This window comes from Protopterus annectens, chromosome 1.part2 (assembly GCF_019279795.1).
Source record: "Protopterus annectens isolate FY-2018-M chromosome 1.part2, PAN1.0, whole genome shotgun sequence".
Taxonomy (NCBI): Eukaryota; Metazoa; Chordata; order Ceratodontiformes; family Protopteridae; genus Protopterus; species Protopterus annectens.
This window is the reverse complement of record NC_056727.1, coordinates 1,257,857,823-1,257,876,479: the sequence shown is the minus strand read 5'-3', so window position 1 is coordinate 1,257,876,479 and position 18,657 is coordinate 1,257,857,823. Positions and strand designations below refer to the sequence as shown.

General features: G+C 42.5%; 1 protein-coding gene across 1 annotated transcript in view; it reads right to left on the bottom strand.

The window, feature by feature from the left end:
- PPP1R8 (protein phosphatase 1 regulatory subunit 8) overlaps positions 1-18,657 on the bottom strand; it is a 781,869-nt gene that overhangs the window by 234,910 nt on the left and 528,302 nt on the right. Inside the window, exon 4 of the mRNA XM_044060239.1 lies at positions 7,008-7,225. Within this exon, the coding sequence (XP_043916174.1) occupies positions 7,008-7,225 (218 nt within the window). The remainder of the gene's footprint in view (positions 1-7,007; positions 7,226-18,657) is intronic.

The following is an 18,657-nucleotide window of genomic DNA, read 5'->3' as shown; positions in this document are numbered from 1 at the left end:
CCTGGCTTCTTAGGGGCCAGAGGCTGAGAGTCGGTATGTAGGGACGTGGAAGCAAAGGCATCCAGAAAGGCAGGATTAACCGGTGGGATAGCTGAAGGACTGGGGATTTCCACCGCAAGGAGGTCATAGTACCTCTTCTGAGCATCAGACATTTGACAGCTGTCCCACTTGAAGTGGTCCCTCATTTTTATAAGGGTTTCTCCAAATGAGATTTCCTCCATAGGGGAGTCCATCCCATTAGAGTCTTCCTCAAGGTAGGCACAGTCTAATGGTGAAGGAATTTGTGAGGAATAGGCCAAGGAGTCAATGTCATCACCAGATGAAAGTTCTTCCTCTGAATTAGGTTGTTGTCGGACCCTTTTTTGGAGGGGGGGTAGGCCAGAAGAAGAAAGGAGCAAGTGACCCAGAGTAGGCCTCACAGACATGAAGGCCTTGAATAATCCTTGGGCATCATTTTGTCCCTCTTTCTGGGGGTCTTGCAGAGGAGATGCATGCTTAATCTTTTGTTTTTTCTTAACAGGCACGTCCTCCCAATGTAATGTCAGGGGCTTCGATGTAGGCCTGCATTCAAATATGCCCGAATCAACTTCTTCCCTCACAAGGATTTGCGTGAATCTCCCAAGGCCTTCCAACAGAATAAGCCTTGGGTTGTTCCTCTGTACCAGATGCCTGTGAGGCCTCTCTGGATGTGCTGTCATCTGGGTCTAAGGCAGCCTGCAAAATGGGCTTAGCCTGAGGATATGGATCCTAAGCAGCATCTCCCGGCTACCATGTGCCTCAGGAGAGACATCCACAGGTAGAGGCGCACCTGAAGCTTCGGGCCTAAGCCTTCTAGCCTTCAACTTCATAGTAGGCTCAGTCGTTGGGCCGGAGGAACCCTCCATCAAACTTTTAGCAAGTATTTTCAAGTGCTGATTCTCTAAATTGTGATGGAGGAAGGTCTGCTCCAAAAGGTGTTGGGAACGAATGACTGGCAGATAGAACAATTCTTATGGTCATAGCTGGGCCCACGGCAAAAGAGACACAGACTAACTCTGTCTGGAATCTGCCTTCCACAATCACATTTCTCTTTCTTGGATGAAATTAACTCAAGGGAAAAAGGATGGGTCACTTTTCTTTAGAAGCAGCACTCAATTCTGGCAGCAGAGTGACATCTGGGATTGGTGATCTGATTGACTGGCAGTAAAGTTGTTCAGAGGATGGTGCGCATGTACGTCACTTTTATGGCCTACGTTCGATAGCTGCTTACGTGAGACGTGCCACACATCTTATAATAGTAAAAGACTTTGCTATACTGGCAGATGTCAGGTCGCCTGGGCAGGCAACTCTCTCATGTAAAGACTACTACAATACATGAATAGGACATCTAGTGAATCCCTTTTGGGGGGCCGTGACAAGTCAGTCATCCAAATATGGGAACACCCAGAATCCTAGCAACCTCAGACAGGCTGCACTTGAACACCTGGGGCTGTGGTACGGCCAAAGAGCAGTGCTGCATAGCTATCATAATGTGATAGTAAGAGTCCTGTAGGTCCAAACATCACATCCAGTCGTCCTTCTCCAGAAGAGGTAATGTGGACTGTACGAAGACCATCTGGAATGGCATCTTCTTTGACAAAAAGATTCAACTGATTTACGTCCAATGTTGACCTTGGTTCCCCATTCTTTTTTTGGCACCAAAAAGAACTCTGAGTAGACTCCAGATCCTCTGTGGTCTGGTGGACTTCCTGGATCACCTTTTTTCTAGCAACTTTAGTATTTCATGTGCTGCTGCCTTCTCTGCTGGGGTGGAACATCTACAAGGGTTTTGCCCATCACTTTTAGGAGGGATGACCAAGGGAATGGAACGGACTTCAGTAACCACACTCCATACTCAATAATAGACAGCAATGGCCTTTCAAGCTTTTGGGTTGACAGTAAGTGCCCCCCCCCCCCCCAAATGCCTCCAGAAAAGGGCAGTCTGACAACTGTGCAGGGGCAGTGAAAGGGTCTGTCTGGGAAAAGACCTCCAAAACCCTGGTTATGTGGTCTGCCTCTGCCTCTAGGGTAATGTCCATTAAAAGTTTTCCCTCTGCTCCAGGGAGGTGGGGTCCCGTCAGAAGTGTCTTGCACAAAGCTTTGGGACTTCCATAACCAAAAATGGTTTCCACTCTTCTGGTTATGTAAAAAGGACCTTTGAGACATGGAGAAACTTATTCCAATGGCAGACAAACTTTTGCCACTCTGCTCACTTCTGGTCAAGTTATTATTGACCTTGAGTCCAAATAAAGTTGATCCACTGAAATGGGCATTCAAGCTCTGCCAAATCAAATAATTGCATCTAAGCATGGCAGCAAAACAGTAGATGTTCATAGAACACACTGCCTTTCTGGCATTTGGGGAGTAGTGCCCTGCTACTGTCTGTCTTGGCAGTCTCTCAGAGCTTCAGACTCCTTCTCTGCACGCCTGTAAATGTGAAGGACCAATCAGCTGCTACAGCAGGATAGTCCTTCACAGCCACAGACAGCAGTACTCTTTTTCCTAAGAAAGAAGGGAGTAAGAGTAGACTGAAAATGCAAGCTTTACTAACACTTACTGTTGAAGACCACACAAACACACACAGCCCCCCCCCCAAAAAAAAAACTGCCTAACAAAATCAGCAGCACCCACCAACAAAAAACACTATATACATCCAAGTAAAGGGGGTGATATGAAGGTGTTGCTATAAAGCAATGAAATCTACAAACATAGTACAGTTGTGTAAGTAAACTTCCCATAACAGCAGAAGTTCAAATGATCACTGCTGTAGTAGTCTTAGCTACATATGGGCTCTATCCACCCAAGATTTAACAGCCAGACAGCTTCCAAAGTTGCATGGCACCTTCCAAGCACTCGGTTAATTTAAAAAGGTACACAACCAATAAGAAGCTGCCACATAAGAATATATTAGTCATGCATATTCAACAGTTGACGCAACATCAGTATTTAAAGGTGTATTGTACAGCTGTACAATTATTAAAACAATTCCTAAAAACTTTCTTCTGATAAATAACCCTCCAAAATAGAAAATGTAGTAAAATAAATCAACACAGAATTATAAAAATTGTATACAAATTAACTGGATGTTTGTTAAAACATTTAAAACGCAAGCTGCTTTATATTTTAACACACTGCTCAGTGAGGCATGACTAGTTAATATGTTCTTATGGGACAGCTTCTTACTGGCTGCATACCTTTGTATATTTCTTAAACTGTTTGTGGTTTGGTTTCATCTGTTTACTCTGATGAATTCTTTTTAACCTATGTTAATACGAAAAAGGTCCGTATCTAATTAAATGGTGGTTTGTGTTTCAAAGGAGGTCCCCTTTTTTGTTTTTATACACTAAAACCAAAACAAAGTTTTTAAGACCACCGCAAAGGCCAACTAATGCTCAACCCTTTCTACTGCAAGAACCAAATAGCAATTCTCTCCTACAAGTTTATGACTAAATACCCAAGAATAATGCTAGAACCTTCCATCTTTCAGTGCACAGTGCCATTACTAACAAAATTTTGCTGTTAGCCTTTTTCCAAGCAAAACTAGAAACTGTACAGTCATAAAAAACAATGCCAAAATTAGAATACTCACTTCCACCAATTACAACAGAACTCAAACATAAGAACTTAACATGCTGCTTCATAAATCTGAGACAAGGCCTCATCACTAGCAAAAACACAGTCATCAAAATAAAGCCAATTAACATTCCCTGAAAAATCCAAGAAAATATGCTGATCCTTATAGAGATACTGGATTTTACAAGCAAAGAACAAAAGATGGCCAAAACAGGAGGTGATTAAGATATAATCCTTGGTCAGTTGTTAAAAGAAGTTAACATTACAACATTATAGGTACGTGATGTGCATATACACTCGGTTATCCAGAATCTTAACCAAATGTTAAGATATTTGAGGGTCACTTTTACCACTCTTGACACTCTGCTTTCCAAACACCTTATATTGTACAGAATGTGTGTTTTTTTTGGTGGGGGGGGTTGTAGTCCCACTTTGAATCCTATTTGGATGCAAGGTTCTCATATGCAGGATCAACAATGAAAATTCTACCATAAAAAATTAAAATCACCCCCCACCCCAAAAAAAAAAAAAACAAAAAAAAAAAAAAAAAACTTATCTGGTGGTGAAGCTGAATACTACAAACAATAATTGCCATTATCTGACGTTTGACAAGAACCTGTATAGGTTATACAGAAGTCCTCCTCCAGAAGTAGATCAGTCTATGAAAGGACTTGTTTTTTTAAGCTTCTTGATCCACTGCACTATCTGCAAATATTTGCTTGCCACAGGTTCATAGGTGTACACTAGGCTGTCCACTAGGGTCCTTAAAAGCCAAGCCATGCAACCCAAATGTGACTCAAATTTGATTTACATTTGATTCACAGGGGGTGATTTAATGACTGCCTCTGTCTATTAGAGAGATATAGGAGTCAGACTAGGAGTGAATTTCCGATTACATGTCCAATGGTTCAAGTTGAACTTAAAAAGGGATAGGGAGGCACTCCGCTTTACACTTATGGAGATTCTGTTCCAGAGAACGGGAATTCTCTGAGAAACGACTCTCTCTCCAACATGTCCTATTTATGTTGCAAGTAAAACTTAGGTCTTTTAATCTAGTAGTTCTGATGTAGTTCTACTGGTATGCAAAAGGTTTATCAAAACAGGGTCCAGGGATGTCTTGTATGCTAGGCAGAGATCACCTCTTAGAAATCTATATGATACAGAGTAAAGAGACAGGGCTTTGAGGTTATCTGTGTAAGACATTATGCTATTCCCTGTATTCTTTTTTTAAGGAACTTTTGTGGGCAATCCAGTTGCTACATGTGTCTGATCAGGTATACACCAAAAGGGGCATTATACTCTTGTTAGACCTGATGAGGGCCAAATACAGTGGTATGATGACCTCTCTGGACCTATATGCCATGCTTTTTCTTATAAGTTGGGCAACATAGAAGGATTCGGTTGAAGGCTATGTTACTATCAGAGTTCCCACATACCCAACTAGTGAATCAACTAGCAAGGGGGTTTTACTGATGATTTAGTTACCCAGGGTGGCAAACTTCCCAAAAGGTACTAACAAAGCATTTCTTGGTAGTGAATTTAAAGTCATGGCTTTGGCGCTAAAGCATTTGTCTCTACTAGACCTTCATGAAGGCTGCTATCTTGGGAGCATTCAATAACTACTCCCAGTTTGCAATTATCTGCAAATATGTTTACCCAGAGGTCTTTGAAATCCGAATAGTAGAAAGAGGAGTGGGCCTAGCACAGATCCCTGGGTGACTCCACTGGTAACTCATCACATTGTGAAGGTGGCCCCCCGATTCTAACCTCCTGGGTCCAACCTGTGAGCAGGGTAACTATCCAGTGTGTTATAAAAGGGTTTATACCTAGTTCTGTATGTTTGTTGACAATGCCCAAGTAGGGTATTGTATCAAATGCCTTAGGCAGATCTAGACAAGCAGTAGGCACAGTTTTCCCTTCATCCATTGCCTTAGTGACTTTTTCAAAGATGTCCACCAGATTCAGTAAGCATGACCTTCTTTTGACAAAATCAAACTGGGATGGATTCAGTGTCTGGACATCCAATGTGCCCTTGTTGATCGAACTGCCATGGAAATTTTCTATGGATTTGCAAAGAAGACTAGTCAGACTAATGGGTCTGTCGTTTCCAGGATCTATTGAAAGTCATCCCTTATGAAGGGAAGATTATCATTGCAGTCCCCCCTAAATATTGCTTAAAGCCTGTTTTAAGACTAGAGTTAAATAATGACTCTAGGGGTCCTTATAAGCTATATTTTACATTATTCAGGACAAATCCTGAGATGTTATCAGGGCAATGTTCTTGGCTTTAGTGAGTGCAGCCAGTACATGCTCCCTTCTTGTAGTTGGAGGGGTTATATGTTTGAGGGTATTATTGCGGGGATGGGTTGGGGGAGGAGATGTAACTGAATTTGTTCACTTACAGGTTCGCTATAATCATCAGGCTCAGTGACTGTGGCACCATTAACCACATTGCTGTGTGCTGCCCTTGAAGTTTCTGACAAGGCTATAGAAAGTCTTATGGTTATCTTTTACCTTTCACTGCATTTTAGCCAGTTTGTCCAACAATGGTTCTTTTTCCTTTTGTGGTTTCTTGCATCATAACAAAATATTCCCCTTTGCAAAGATTTCAAGTTTTAGAGTCAAAGGAAGATGGCATGAGAAGGGGAGTTGAATTAAAAGTGAAGTGGATCTAAGCTTAGTTAAATGTCACCAAAGTGCTCTTAAACTATGGCATCCAGTACAAAAACACAGGAAACACCAACAAAGACATAAAAGATGCATTCATGCACTTACCTTCTGACAATAATTTTGGACAAAATTATGGCATTCAATGATTACTCCTACAAAAGTACCCAGTCATTTGAAATGCATTCAGTTCCTCTATAACCATATTAACAGAGCAGGCAGATTTTGTTTTACTACTATGGCTACTTCCTTTAGCATCATCATTGTGCCCTTATCTTTTTCCTCTCAATTTTGTCAAGTCTCTGTTTCCCATTTTTTAGGGAGCAGAAGAAAATTACATCTATTTTATTTACGTTGAAGACCTAAAAAAACAGTAGAGAGTTGATAATTGTGAGCTGCTACACATATGAAATGATTCCAATGATGATGTGGGAAGTGATGCAAACAAAAAGACAACTGAGGGATAAAGGTCCCAATGTCAACATCAGCTATATATGTATGAGCACCTGTACACCAACCAGGAAGTTACGAAACCAGCACTGGCCTTCAAATGGATAAAGGCAAAAATAAATGAACCATTTAAGTGTGAAGGAAGACAACAGTGTTAAACTAAACCCAACTGTTAATGATATACTTATAGACTGACCCTCACTGAAGATTAGCACATACAAAAAAACAGTGCCATGTACTACTTACTACGGGTACCAGTAACAATACTTCTTTCCCATACAGTAACATAAAATACATACATCAAGTTCAGTCTCCTCTTCAGGGAGGCCGAGCAGACCCTTCAGCTCTTCATCTTCTCCAGTCTTCTCCTCTCCTTTCACTGCAGAAGGAACAGTCGGTGGCTTTTCTCGTAAAGTATACAATCTTGTAGAAGCACCAAATGAAACTGTGGAATCAATGGGGATCTGCTGTGGCTTGTGAGCCTCCAAACGAATTCGACCCAGGTATGTGCCATGCGCTAAAAATATAACATAGCAAGTGGTAAGTACTAAATGTGCATAAAATAAACAGAAGAGACCAAAGTGTTTTCTATGGGCAAAGTTAGCAAATTACTTACAGCAGCAATACAATGGATGTAAAACCACAGAAAAACTGACTGCTTTTTTATTCTTCAGCAATAAACAGCAATACAGGCTCATTAATCAGTGTGAAACACTAGCCACAAACCAGCTTAATACCTGAACTGCACTACTGGCAAATGTCTATGACATGGCAGCAATTCTCTCCCTCAACTGTTAATTTATCCCTGCAGGCCCAGGTCCACAGTATCCTCTACCTGCATCCAGCCTATTTATTCTGCAGTAGCTGGGGATTCCCTGGTAGGCAAGAATCATACAGCCCATTTATTCCTGCTTACAAGTCCCCTACAAGCTCATCCATTCTGTGTGACAGCCCAGTTGTAGTGAAAGGGCCAGCTTTGCTGGTCCTTCATGGTGGCCTATCCTAACCCCCCCCCCCTCCCAGGTGGAGCAGCTCCCTCCCTTGTGTCAACTCTCTCAAGTTTATTTACATTTGTTAACCGGGTAAGTCTGTCTGGGTTCTTAGAAGCCCTTTTTCAGCAGAGACCCGAGGAGAAAAGCTCCCAAAAAAGTTTAAGTAAACAAATAGTAAGAACAAAGATAAACACAGGTCACATTTTAAGTATACATACTTCTGAAGCAATTACATAACATGCAATAAAGGAATACATAGAATAGATAGAAATACAATATAATACATATATGGAAATTTTCACGTAGTATAGCAAGAAACTAAGCAGAAATATGGTAAGACTAAGGTCAATACATTGCTGAACCAAAGTACTAGGCATGAAGTAAGTAAATATACAGATAAAGTTGTGTAAACTTGGGAAGTTAATAAATAAATTAAAGAACAGTAATAAGGGATTATGGGAATAGAGTGCAACATGAGCTAACTAGCATGGAATATGACGGAAAAAAAAATGAGTAGGTAGTAGTAAGAGAGAGAGAGCTAGAAGAGATGCAGTTAAGTTAGGTTATCCCTGAATGTTTCTTGGATATTAGTTTACAGCATGGGCATATCCAATTTGATAGGAAAACAAAAAAGCTGTTTCTTGAAGGCATTGTCTTTAAGTAGTCTAAGGGCTAAAGGGAGTGTGTTCCAATTTTTTAGTGACAATAGAGTATTTTCCCAAAGGTTTTGCTTGGCTTATGAACTTCAAGAAAGTATTGATTAGTATTTCTTAGTGGGCGTAGGATTGTTTAGTATATTGTGGGCTATAAGGAGTTGGGACTGAGACAGTAAGTTGGAAAATTCAGGCCAGTGTAAAGCCTTTAATGAGAGGCAATGATGGGATTTGTAAGGTTGATTTGAAGCAAATCTGGCTACTTTGTTATATGTGGTTTCTAGTTTGGATATTAGGTTACTCTGTAGATGGGTAAGAATAGGTGAAGCATAGAGTAGGGATGGTAGAAGCAGGGATTGGGCAAGGAATGGCCTGGATGCACAGGGAAGAAAGTTTTTGTGACAGTAAAGCAGACCTAGTTTTTGGTGTTTCTTTTTTTATTGAGCTATGAATGTAATGGTTGAATTTAAGTTCATCATCAATTATTGCTCTAAGGAGTATTGTTTGGCTGTCAACATAAATTTTAGTTCCATTAAGGGATGTTACGGAAAAGTTTGGTTTTGCATGTTCCCGATTTTTAGGTAGGAAAAGTAGTAGCTTAGTTTTGCTTGCATTTAGCAGGAGTTGGTTGGATTGTAGCCAGTTTTCAGCTGAGTGGAGTGAGTTTTGTGTAAGGGATTGAAGATTTACTATGCTGTCAGCAGAGATGATGGTCAAGTCATCAGCATATTGAATAAGACTGGATTGCGGCAGGATGAGAAAAAAAGGTAATTGGTAAATACATTGAAGACGAGAGGGCCCAATATCGATCCTTGTGGGACCCCAGTCCTAACTGTTAGAAAGGGGGAGTAGGAAGAATTCCATCTAACAGCCTGGTGTCTATTAGTGAGGTAATCACAGAACCAGGAGGTGGTGGAGTTTGAGAAGCCTAGGTTGGAGAGTTTATGGTGAAGTATGGTATGAGATACAGTGTTGAATGCTTTCGACAAGTCCAGAAAGAGGGCTGATGCTATTTTGCTATTATCCCTAACTTGAGCAATGTTATTAGTAAAGGATACAAGAGGGGTAGCTGTGTTGTGTGTGGGGTGGAAGCCACGTTGAGTTGGTGTGAGTAGGTTTTCTTGTAGCAGATGACTAAGTACTTGCTTATGGATACACTTTTCCAGTATTTTGGAGAGAGGAGGCAGCATGGCAACTGGTCTGAAACTGGTTGGCTCAGTGGAGTTTCCTCCTTTATGAAGAGATGCTACAAAAAAATTCTTCTAAATTTCAGGGACTTTGCCTTCTTTTATGGAACTATTAATCAGGATAGATATGGAGTAAGCTAGAGATGTAGCTGCATGTTTAAGGAACAATGGAGGAAGGTTATCAGCTGAGGGTGAACCAGGTTTTAGTTTAGTTAAGAGCAACGTGATACAAGTGGTGGGAGCAGGTGATAGTGAGAATGAGAGTGAGGGTGAGAGAGGTGAATCAGAGGTGGATGAAGATGTAGATGGATTGAAAGAGGTGCGGGTGGAGAAGTTAGTTACAGTTAAGTTTTCAATGGTTTCAATAAAGAACTTCAGGAGGGTTGCTATTTCCAGAGGAGTCTTGTCAGAATAAGGTGTGGGTGGGGTAAGAGTACCAGGTGAGAGAAGTTTATTAACAGAGTTTCAGAATTTTTTAGGATTACAGTTGGGATCGTTAAGTGAGGATTGGTAATGGGTCTTTTTATCAAGACTGATTTGTTTCTTACCTTTGTTTCTAAGTTCCCTGTAACAGATAAGGTTGAAAGAGATTATTGCCTTTCCAAGTTTTCCAAGCTTTATCTCTGGTCTTCGTGAGTGTAAGGGTAGTTTTAGTTAGCCTTGGGGCATATCTGAATTTGATGCGAGTTTTCCTAGTGGGGGCAAGGGAGTTGAGGATGGATAGAAAGGTGTTGTTGAAGTGTAGGACTGCTTCATCAAGAGTGAGGTTAGAGAGAAAGGACCAGTTTATAGTAGAGAGGAGGTGATTTAGTGAGTCAGGAGAATAGCTAGATAGATCACGGTTCACCTTACATTGTTGTGCTTTATGCAGGTGTTCAGAGTTTCTGTGAACTAGTAAAGGTAGGTGGTCACCTAATATGTCTGGTAGAGTGGCTGGATTATGGGAATGTTGGGGGTGAGATACTAGCATCCAGTCAATAAGTGAACCAGTAGTGGAAAATTTATGAAGGTGGGTAGGGGAAGAGATGAGCTGTGTGAATCCATACAGGTTGAGAGAGGTAGAAGGTGATTCCTTACTGATCTGCAGCCAGTCAATATTGACATCTCCTAGTATGATAGTTTCATAAGGGATATTTTTAGATATCCAGGATAGAAAGTGTTCTAAAATGGGGACATTATTTCCAGGAGGGATATAAATTGATGCAATGGCAAGCTTTTTATAGTAGCTAAGTTTAAAGTCCGCTAAAATTATCTCAGCTGGTTGAAAGTCAGATATGGGAAAAGAGATAGGGGAGACAGACAGGCAGTTAGAATACATTATTGCGGCTCCCCCTCCTCTTTTTGAAAGTATGTCATGCCTAAGGATACTGTAGCTAGGGGGAAGAATTTCAGAATTAGAAATACTTGGTTTTAACCAGGTTTCATACAAGGCAAGTATGTTTGGGTTATGTTGAGTGATCCAAGCATGAAGTGTGTTTTTTTTTTTTTTTTTTTTAACTATAGTTGAATATAAATGAGAGGGTGAGTCTTTTTTGGGGAATAGTATTAGTAATGGATGATGGAGAGGTGGAAGAGAGCACAGAGGTGGTAGTGGTATTGAACGTATTTTGAGGAGAATTGTTAGGACCTGGATTGGGGTGGACGTCTCCTGATAGTAACAGGCTGGATAATATGAAATTGATTACTGGAGAGATTGGGTGCATGTGTGGATATTTGTTTTTATGGTCGACATGCTGTTTAGGTGTAAGGAAGTATTTGAATCTATGTATGGCAATAATGGTGAAGTTAGATAGGGAGGGGGAAATGAGAGTAAGGGTAGATGTGTTGTGGTCTGGGGAAAAAGTGAGTGTGGGTGATTTGGTGTGTATAAAGTACAGTTTTGTACCTACCATAAATGTAGATGTCCGATAGATATGCAACTGCAGTCATAACATATGGGTTTGTCCTGCCTCAGGCAGCCCTCGGTCTGCCGAATTCCAAAGTCTGGATCCGGCGTCAGCTGGTGTCGCCTCCTCTCCGACGTCACCACGGCTGGAGTATAAAGGCATCAGCCGACGCCATCTTCGTCAGTGTTTCTTGCCCCAGATGCCAGGTGCCCTCCTAGGAAGGCTAAATTTTGTAAATGGATAAAAAATAATCCCAAACATGCACAACAGTAATAAACAGATACACCATAGGAATACCCCCAGCTAATGGGAAAAGGGGTAGGGACCCAAAAAGAAGGACACAGAGGGGTAGGAGGGAGGGAAAATCCGACTGCAGTTGCATATCTATCGGACATCTACATTTATGGTAGGTACAAAATTGTACTATGTCCTTCAAGAATGCAACTGCAGTCATAACATATGGGTTGAATACCATAGCCAAGCTGGGGGTGGATGGAACTAAGATAAGGATGGTGTAGCTAAAATCCCCTGCAGGACTGCCGAAGCAAAGCCTGCTCGGGATCTGGAATATAAGGGCAGGTTGTAGTTCTTGGTAAATGTATGCACGGAGCTCCATGTAGCAGCCTCTAAAATGTCCTTTGTTGCCACTCCTCTTAGGAAAGCTGTGGAAGTGGCCATAGCTCTGGTGGAATGTGGCCTAATATTGGCTGGCACACCTTTTCCATGGAAAGAATAGCAGAATCTGATGCAATGTCCAATCCATTTTGAAATTGTTTGTTTGGAGATTGCTTTTCCTTGCACTCCAGCAGCATAGGCTACAAACAGTTGGTCAGACTTTCTGGTGGCCTTAGTTCTGTCCAAGTAGTAACGTAGTTGTCTGTGTATGTCCAAAGTATGCAGTAGCTTTTCCCCCCTATTTTGAGGATTGGAGAATAATGCAGGCAGGTGAATAGCTTGATTTAGAGACACCCTGGAAATAACTTTGGGCATGAATGTAGGATTGGTTCTTAGAGAAACTCTGTCTTGATGAAAAATGAGGAAGGGAGGCACTGCCATGAGTGCCTGTATCTCCGAAACTCTTCTTGCAGATGTGACTGCCAATAAGAAGGCCGTCTTCCATGAAAGAAATTGCATTTCTGAAGTTGCTGCTGGCTCAAATGGAGGAAGAGTTAATTTTTCCAACACATAATTGAGGTCCCATGCAGGTACTGGCTGTTTTCTGGGAGGTTTGATATTCTTTATTCCTCTCAGAAACTGTCTTAGCAAGGGATGAGAAAACACTGGAGGGTCACAGTTGTATTTTGCTGAGACTGCTGAGGCATGAATCTTTATTGAAGAGTATGAAAGTCCAGAATGAAGTAGTTCTGGCAAGTATTCTAAAATCTGAGGTATACTCGGTAATGCTGTGTCCTGACCCCTGTTGGCATTCCAGATGCTGAATCTCTTCCATTTGGCTGAATATGTTTTTCTTGTGGAGGGTCTGCGTGCTTCCAGCAAGATTTCTTGAACCGATTTTGATAGAGAGTTAGGTGGAGAAGTCATGTTAGCCTCCAGGCTGTCAGATGTAATGATTTCAGGTCTTGATGCACAGTCCTGTAATTGTGTTGTGTTAGGAGCTGGGGCCATAGGGTCAGAGGCCATGGTTTGGTCCGAGTTATGGTCAATAGCAATGGGTACCAGTGTTGCCTTGGCCAGTCTGGAGCTATCAAAATACCTGTTGGTTGTTCTGCTTTGATCTTCAGTATCACCTTGGTCAGCAGAGGCAGAGGAGGGAATGCATAATTTTTTTAGAGAATTCCAGCTGAAGGAGAGAGCATCCGTTTTCCAGGCTAGAGGATGGTGAGTCCTTGTGCAGAACTTTTTCAGGTGATGATTTAAGTGGGAGGTGAAAAGATCTACATCCGGTCTTCCCCATGTCTTTGTCAGTTGAGAGAAAATGTGAGGGTGCAGCATCCATTCGTGTGGATCCATGACATTTCTGCTCAGGTTGTCCGCCAGTACATTGTCCTTGCCTGGTACAAACTGGGATTGTAAATGTATCTTCAGGCTCAGGGATTTTTCCCAGAGAAGCATTGTTAGTCTGCAGAGGGCATAAGAATGAGTGCCTCCCTGCTTGTTTATGTACCACATGACAGTGGTGTTGTCTGTCCTTATCAGCAAATGTCCTTGTTGTAGTGATTTTTAAAAAGTCTCGATTGCATGTATCACTGCCAATATTTCCTTTTGGTTTATGTGCAGATGTCTTTCCTTCGGGGTCCATTGCCCTTGAATGCATCTGTCCTCCATGTGTGCCCCCCATCCATGGTCTGAGGCGTCTGTTGTAATCATTTGGCCTGCTTGAGGTCTGTTGAAAGACATGCCTTTGTTTTGCTGACTGGCTTGAGCCCACCATAAAAATTCTTTTTTCAGACATGGAATAAGTGGGATTATGTCCTCTAGGCTTTGGCTGTGTTGAGACCATAAGTTTTTTAAATACCATTGCAGCTTTCTCATATGAAGTCTTGCCAAAGGTATCAGAAGTATGCAAGATGCCATGAACCCCAGGGCCTGCAGGATTTTCCTTGCAGTCAGCTGGGAGAGTTTTGTTAGGCCTTTGAAGTAATCTGGTAAATGCTGCTGTTTTTCCTCTGAGGTAGGCCATTTGGTTTTCTTTGTCCAGTTTGGCTCCTAAGAAGATAATCTGTTGGGATGGCAGTAGTTTTGACTTCTGGATGTTGACTGTGTATCCCAAGGCCTGTAGTAGACGCATGGCATAGTCCAAATTTTCTTTTAAGGTTTGTTTGTTGTCTACTTGTATGAGGCAGTCGTCCAGGTAGGGGTATATTTGAATCCCCTGCAGTCTGCAGTGTGCCACTACTGATGCCAGGGATTTCGTGAACACTCTGGACGCAGTAGATAAGCCAAACGGCAATGCTGAGAATTGATAATGCTCTGTCCCTGCAAGAAATCTGAGGTATCTTCGGCAGCTTTGTCTGATTGGGACATGCAGGTATGCCTCCTTGAGGTCCAGAGTGACCAGCCAAGACCCCTTGCCCAGCATGGGAAGGAGTTGCTGCAACGTCAGCATTTTGAACTTTGGCACTATGAGAAAAGTGTTTAGAGATGACAAGTCCAGTATGGGTCTCCAATTTGTTTTCTTTTCTTGGAACAAGGAACAGCCTTGAATAAAATCCCTGGCCTTGCTCCTGTGGAGGAACCCTTTCTATTGCTTTTATACTTAACAGCTTGGAAACTTGAGAGAGTGCCTCTGCTCTTTGATGATGTGGCAGGTTTGGCATGCCTTGTCTTATTGGTAATGTGTGGAAGTGGAATCTGTAACCTTTGTCTATCAAATCCAGAATCCAGTTGTCCTTGGTTAAGATATGCCAGTTTTGTGAGAATAAGGATAATTTTCCGCCCAAAGGTGCTTCTCTTTGAACCTTTGTAGGTGGAATGAAAGTCAAGTCATTGCGATTGTCCTTGCGGTGCAGCTGAACTGTCTGCGCCACTTCTTTGATTTGGAGGTTGCCATTGGCGTCCCCTGTAAGATCCTCGGTATTGCCCTCTACCTCGGGCACGTCTGCTTTTTCCCCTTTGAAACTTGTCTGATCCGGGGAAGGACCAATTCTTTGAGGGCCAGTTTCTGCTGAATCTGGGTGGCTGAACCTGAAGGAAATCCTTGACTGTCTGTACTGACTTTGCTTTTTCCTCTATGGATTTCAATACATCTTGTGCATTAGCACCAAAAAGCTTCTGTTTTTCCAAAGGTGCATCAAGTAACTTTACTTTAACATGGTCAGGCAAAGACTGATCCTTTAACCAAGCATGTCTATGTATCACAGCCCCAGTCATAGCTGCCCTACATGAAGCTTCCAGTGCATCATAACCACACTGAAGAAAATGGTTATTAACCTGCTGAGTGTTATGTATATGATCCTGCAATGCCTTTTTATCAATAGGCTCAGGAGAGGCTAACTTTTTCTGTAAATCATCCAGGAGAAAATCCTGGTACTGAAACATGTGAAAAAGGCAATTTAGTGACCTCATGGCCAGGGTAGTGGAGGTATATACTTTTTTACCCCATCTCTCCAGGGACCTTGCTTCCCTGTCCGCTGGCAGTGGGTTTTTGGCAGAGGAGGTAGCCACTCCCTTGGGGCCCTGTGAAATAGTTTCCAGATCCAGAGAGTGGGCCTTAAAAAGGTGCTTGTGAGTGTCAGGGACCCTATAATATCTGTCCGGCTTGACAGGGGCCGGAGGAAGAGAATCAGGGTTAGCACTGGAGTCAGAGAAATCATCATCCAAAACATCCATAACAGGTGGAATAGCTAAAGGTCTGTGCTGGGGAAGCTTGAGGAAGGTACGAAGCCTTTTCCTGGAGTCAGAGAATTCCTGACCCTGCCATTGAAAATGTTCCCTCATGGAATGCAGGACTTCACCAAATGAGAAATCCTCTGGAGGGGAGGCAGAGGGAATTGATTCCTCAGCATCAGAGTCCTCGTAGGCCTGGAAGGATTCTTCTTGGGTATCAGAATGTTCAGAATCCCCAGAGGCTTCATCCGAAGAGAGGTCGTCCGCCTGCTCAGTTCTGGGCCTTTTCTCTGCAGGTGGCTGAGAACCCCTTTCCGGATGAGGTTGAGACCCCCTGATAAGGGAAATAAGATCAGCAGCCAGAGACATGATCTGCTTATCAGAAGAAGGGGCCTGGGCAGTAGGTTTATGATGGGCCTTGGCCTGACTGGCGGCCTTAGCATGTGCAAAGGCCTTGATGGACATGGATACAGGAGGCCTAGCAGCCCCACGTGCAGGCATAACCTTGTCCACAGAAATGGTGTCGGGTAGATCCAGAACTTCGGTTTCCGGAGGAAAATCAACAACCGGCACCGGAGAGATCTCCGAGACCGAAGGTTGTGTTAACGCTGTGTTGTCGGCCTGGAGCGGTAGATTTACCACTTCCGAAGGGACCGGAGCACTAGCAGAGGGTTTGGGAGTAGCATCGGTAGTGGACGCGGGCCGAGGATGTCGGTCGGTCCTTGCGTTTTAGCAGATTGGGTAGTCGGTTGATCCGACGGCATGATATCGCAAAAGATTCACCGAAAAGTCCTCGGCGAATTCTGCCGGGCGCCTGAGAGTGCGCTTATTAAAGCAAGCACAGGCAGCACAGGCCGAGACGTCGTGGTCTGGGCCCAGGCAAGGAAGGCAGAGAGAATGGAAGTCCTTATGAGGTATTTGTTTACCACAAGACAAACAATTATTAACTTTCTCAATTTGTTCTGACATCGGCTGAGGCAAGAATAAATGTTCCCCAACGGGGTACTTAGCTTTTAGATGACTTCGGTACTGAAAACACAGGAGCTGACCGACCGGCACTTGCGAACTGCTTCTGATTCGGGCACCGCGCAGCAAGAAAGACTTTAGAAGATGGCGTCGGCCGATGCCTTTATACTCCAGCCGTGGTGACGTCGGAGAGGAGGTGACACCAGCTGACGCCGGACCCAGACTTTGGAATTCGGCCGACCGAGGGCTGCCTGAGGCAGGACAACCCATATGTTATGACTGCAGTTGCATCCTTGAAGGACATCAATAGTGCTTTGATAGCATGTGAGAACTGAGAGAAAAAGTAATGTAGTTGAAAGGAGAAAGAGAAATACTATATTAAGAATAGTAGGCATATGAGTAGTGTGAGACAGATGAGATTGTTAGTTCAGAGGGTGATGAAAGACTATAGGAATGGAGTAAGAGTGTGAGTACTAAGGGGGTGGGGATTTAAAGAGGTGTAGGTGTGTTGTATGATTGGCTAGTGAAGTGGGTGGAGGAGGTGTGGCTAGCTATAAAGGAAATTGAGTCAGGGGTGGGTGGGAATGGGGGCAGGGTAGGGCAGCACAAAACCAGATAGAACTAGCCCAGGAAAATCAGTCGGGTTACTTCAGGTATGGAAGTTTGCAGGACTTTTACTGTTTGCAAATAACTTCTGTGTCCCTAGGTTTGGTTGTTATTAGCAAATGTGTAGGTTTTGCTACAACTGGTTTCCCCACTCAAATAAACGTTTTAAGTTGCTTCCAGTAAGGAGGAACAGTCACAACCTGTGTTAGATTTACTTTAAAAATGCTCAGTGAGACCTAAAAGAGTTCCGTTACTGTCTACAACTATTTATTTGCAGTTGATCAGACGAGATGAAGCTTTTCATTTAAGGCATGCAAAAGTGGTTTCTGTTATTTCTTTGTGGACTATAAAAGTAAGGTCAAGTAAAAAATGGTGCAGAAAACTTCTACACCATCACCTGGCATAAACAAACACTGCTACTAATCTGAGTTTGTGTGCACTGTTTAAAATAAACCAACTCTTCTCTTACAGCAAAAGAACAAATTCAGCCACTTGCATATTTAGCAACATCTTAAAAGTACTGAACAAAAAAATCTTCCGAGTAATCTACACAACACCCACACCATAACAAAATTTCACTTACTATCATCTTTTATTTGTGTTTCACATACAAACATTCTTGTGAGACCCCAATGGAAAGAGTACAGTTCTGGGGTGTGTGTCAAACTTCTAATACCCAGCTTATAGAAAAACTAACGACAGGCTTGTATCTTGTCTACCACAAACACGGTTAACAAAAGGCAGAATAAATGACTAGTTTACCCAAATGGTGTAATCTATTACAGCATCACAGCCCCCTTAATGTTAGCAAAGTACATTTAAAACAAACAAGATATGAAATAATTTGCCAGCCAAATCTTGGAAAAAAAAGTCTAACCCTGATTCCAGCCCATTTACAGCTACTTGGTATGCTACTGAACTGTGAGGATCTTACGTCTACCTAGCCTTACATTCCCACAGCAGTTTTTAAGCTATTATATTTTGCATACATATAACCCAGAGGCAGGCAGAAAAAGTAAATTCTGGGATGTTTATTGTCCCAACACAGGAGGGATATAGGTGCTAAACCAAGTGTGAATCACCCTTTCATCTAAATTACGCTTGAACTAAGTTAGAGAAGTGCTTCGTTTACGTGAAACAGAAGACTCTTCCATAGAAAAAGTATTCTCTGTGATACATAGCTAACCCTCTACTCTATGTTCTACTTCTGATGCAAAAGAGGTAAAGATTCACTGACAGGATATTCATGCTATCATTGGACTTGTGAATGGGCAAGAGCTCTAACTGGATAAGCTCTGTTGAGAGATTTCATATGCAAAGGCAGAGGTCAACTTTAAGTACGAAAACACACCAAAGGCCAGCAATTACAATT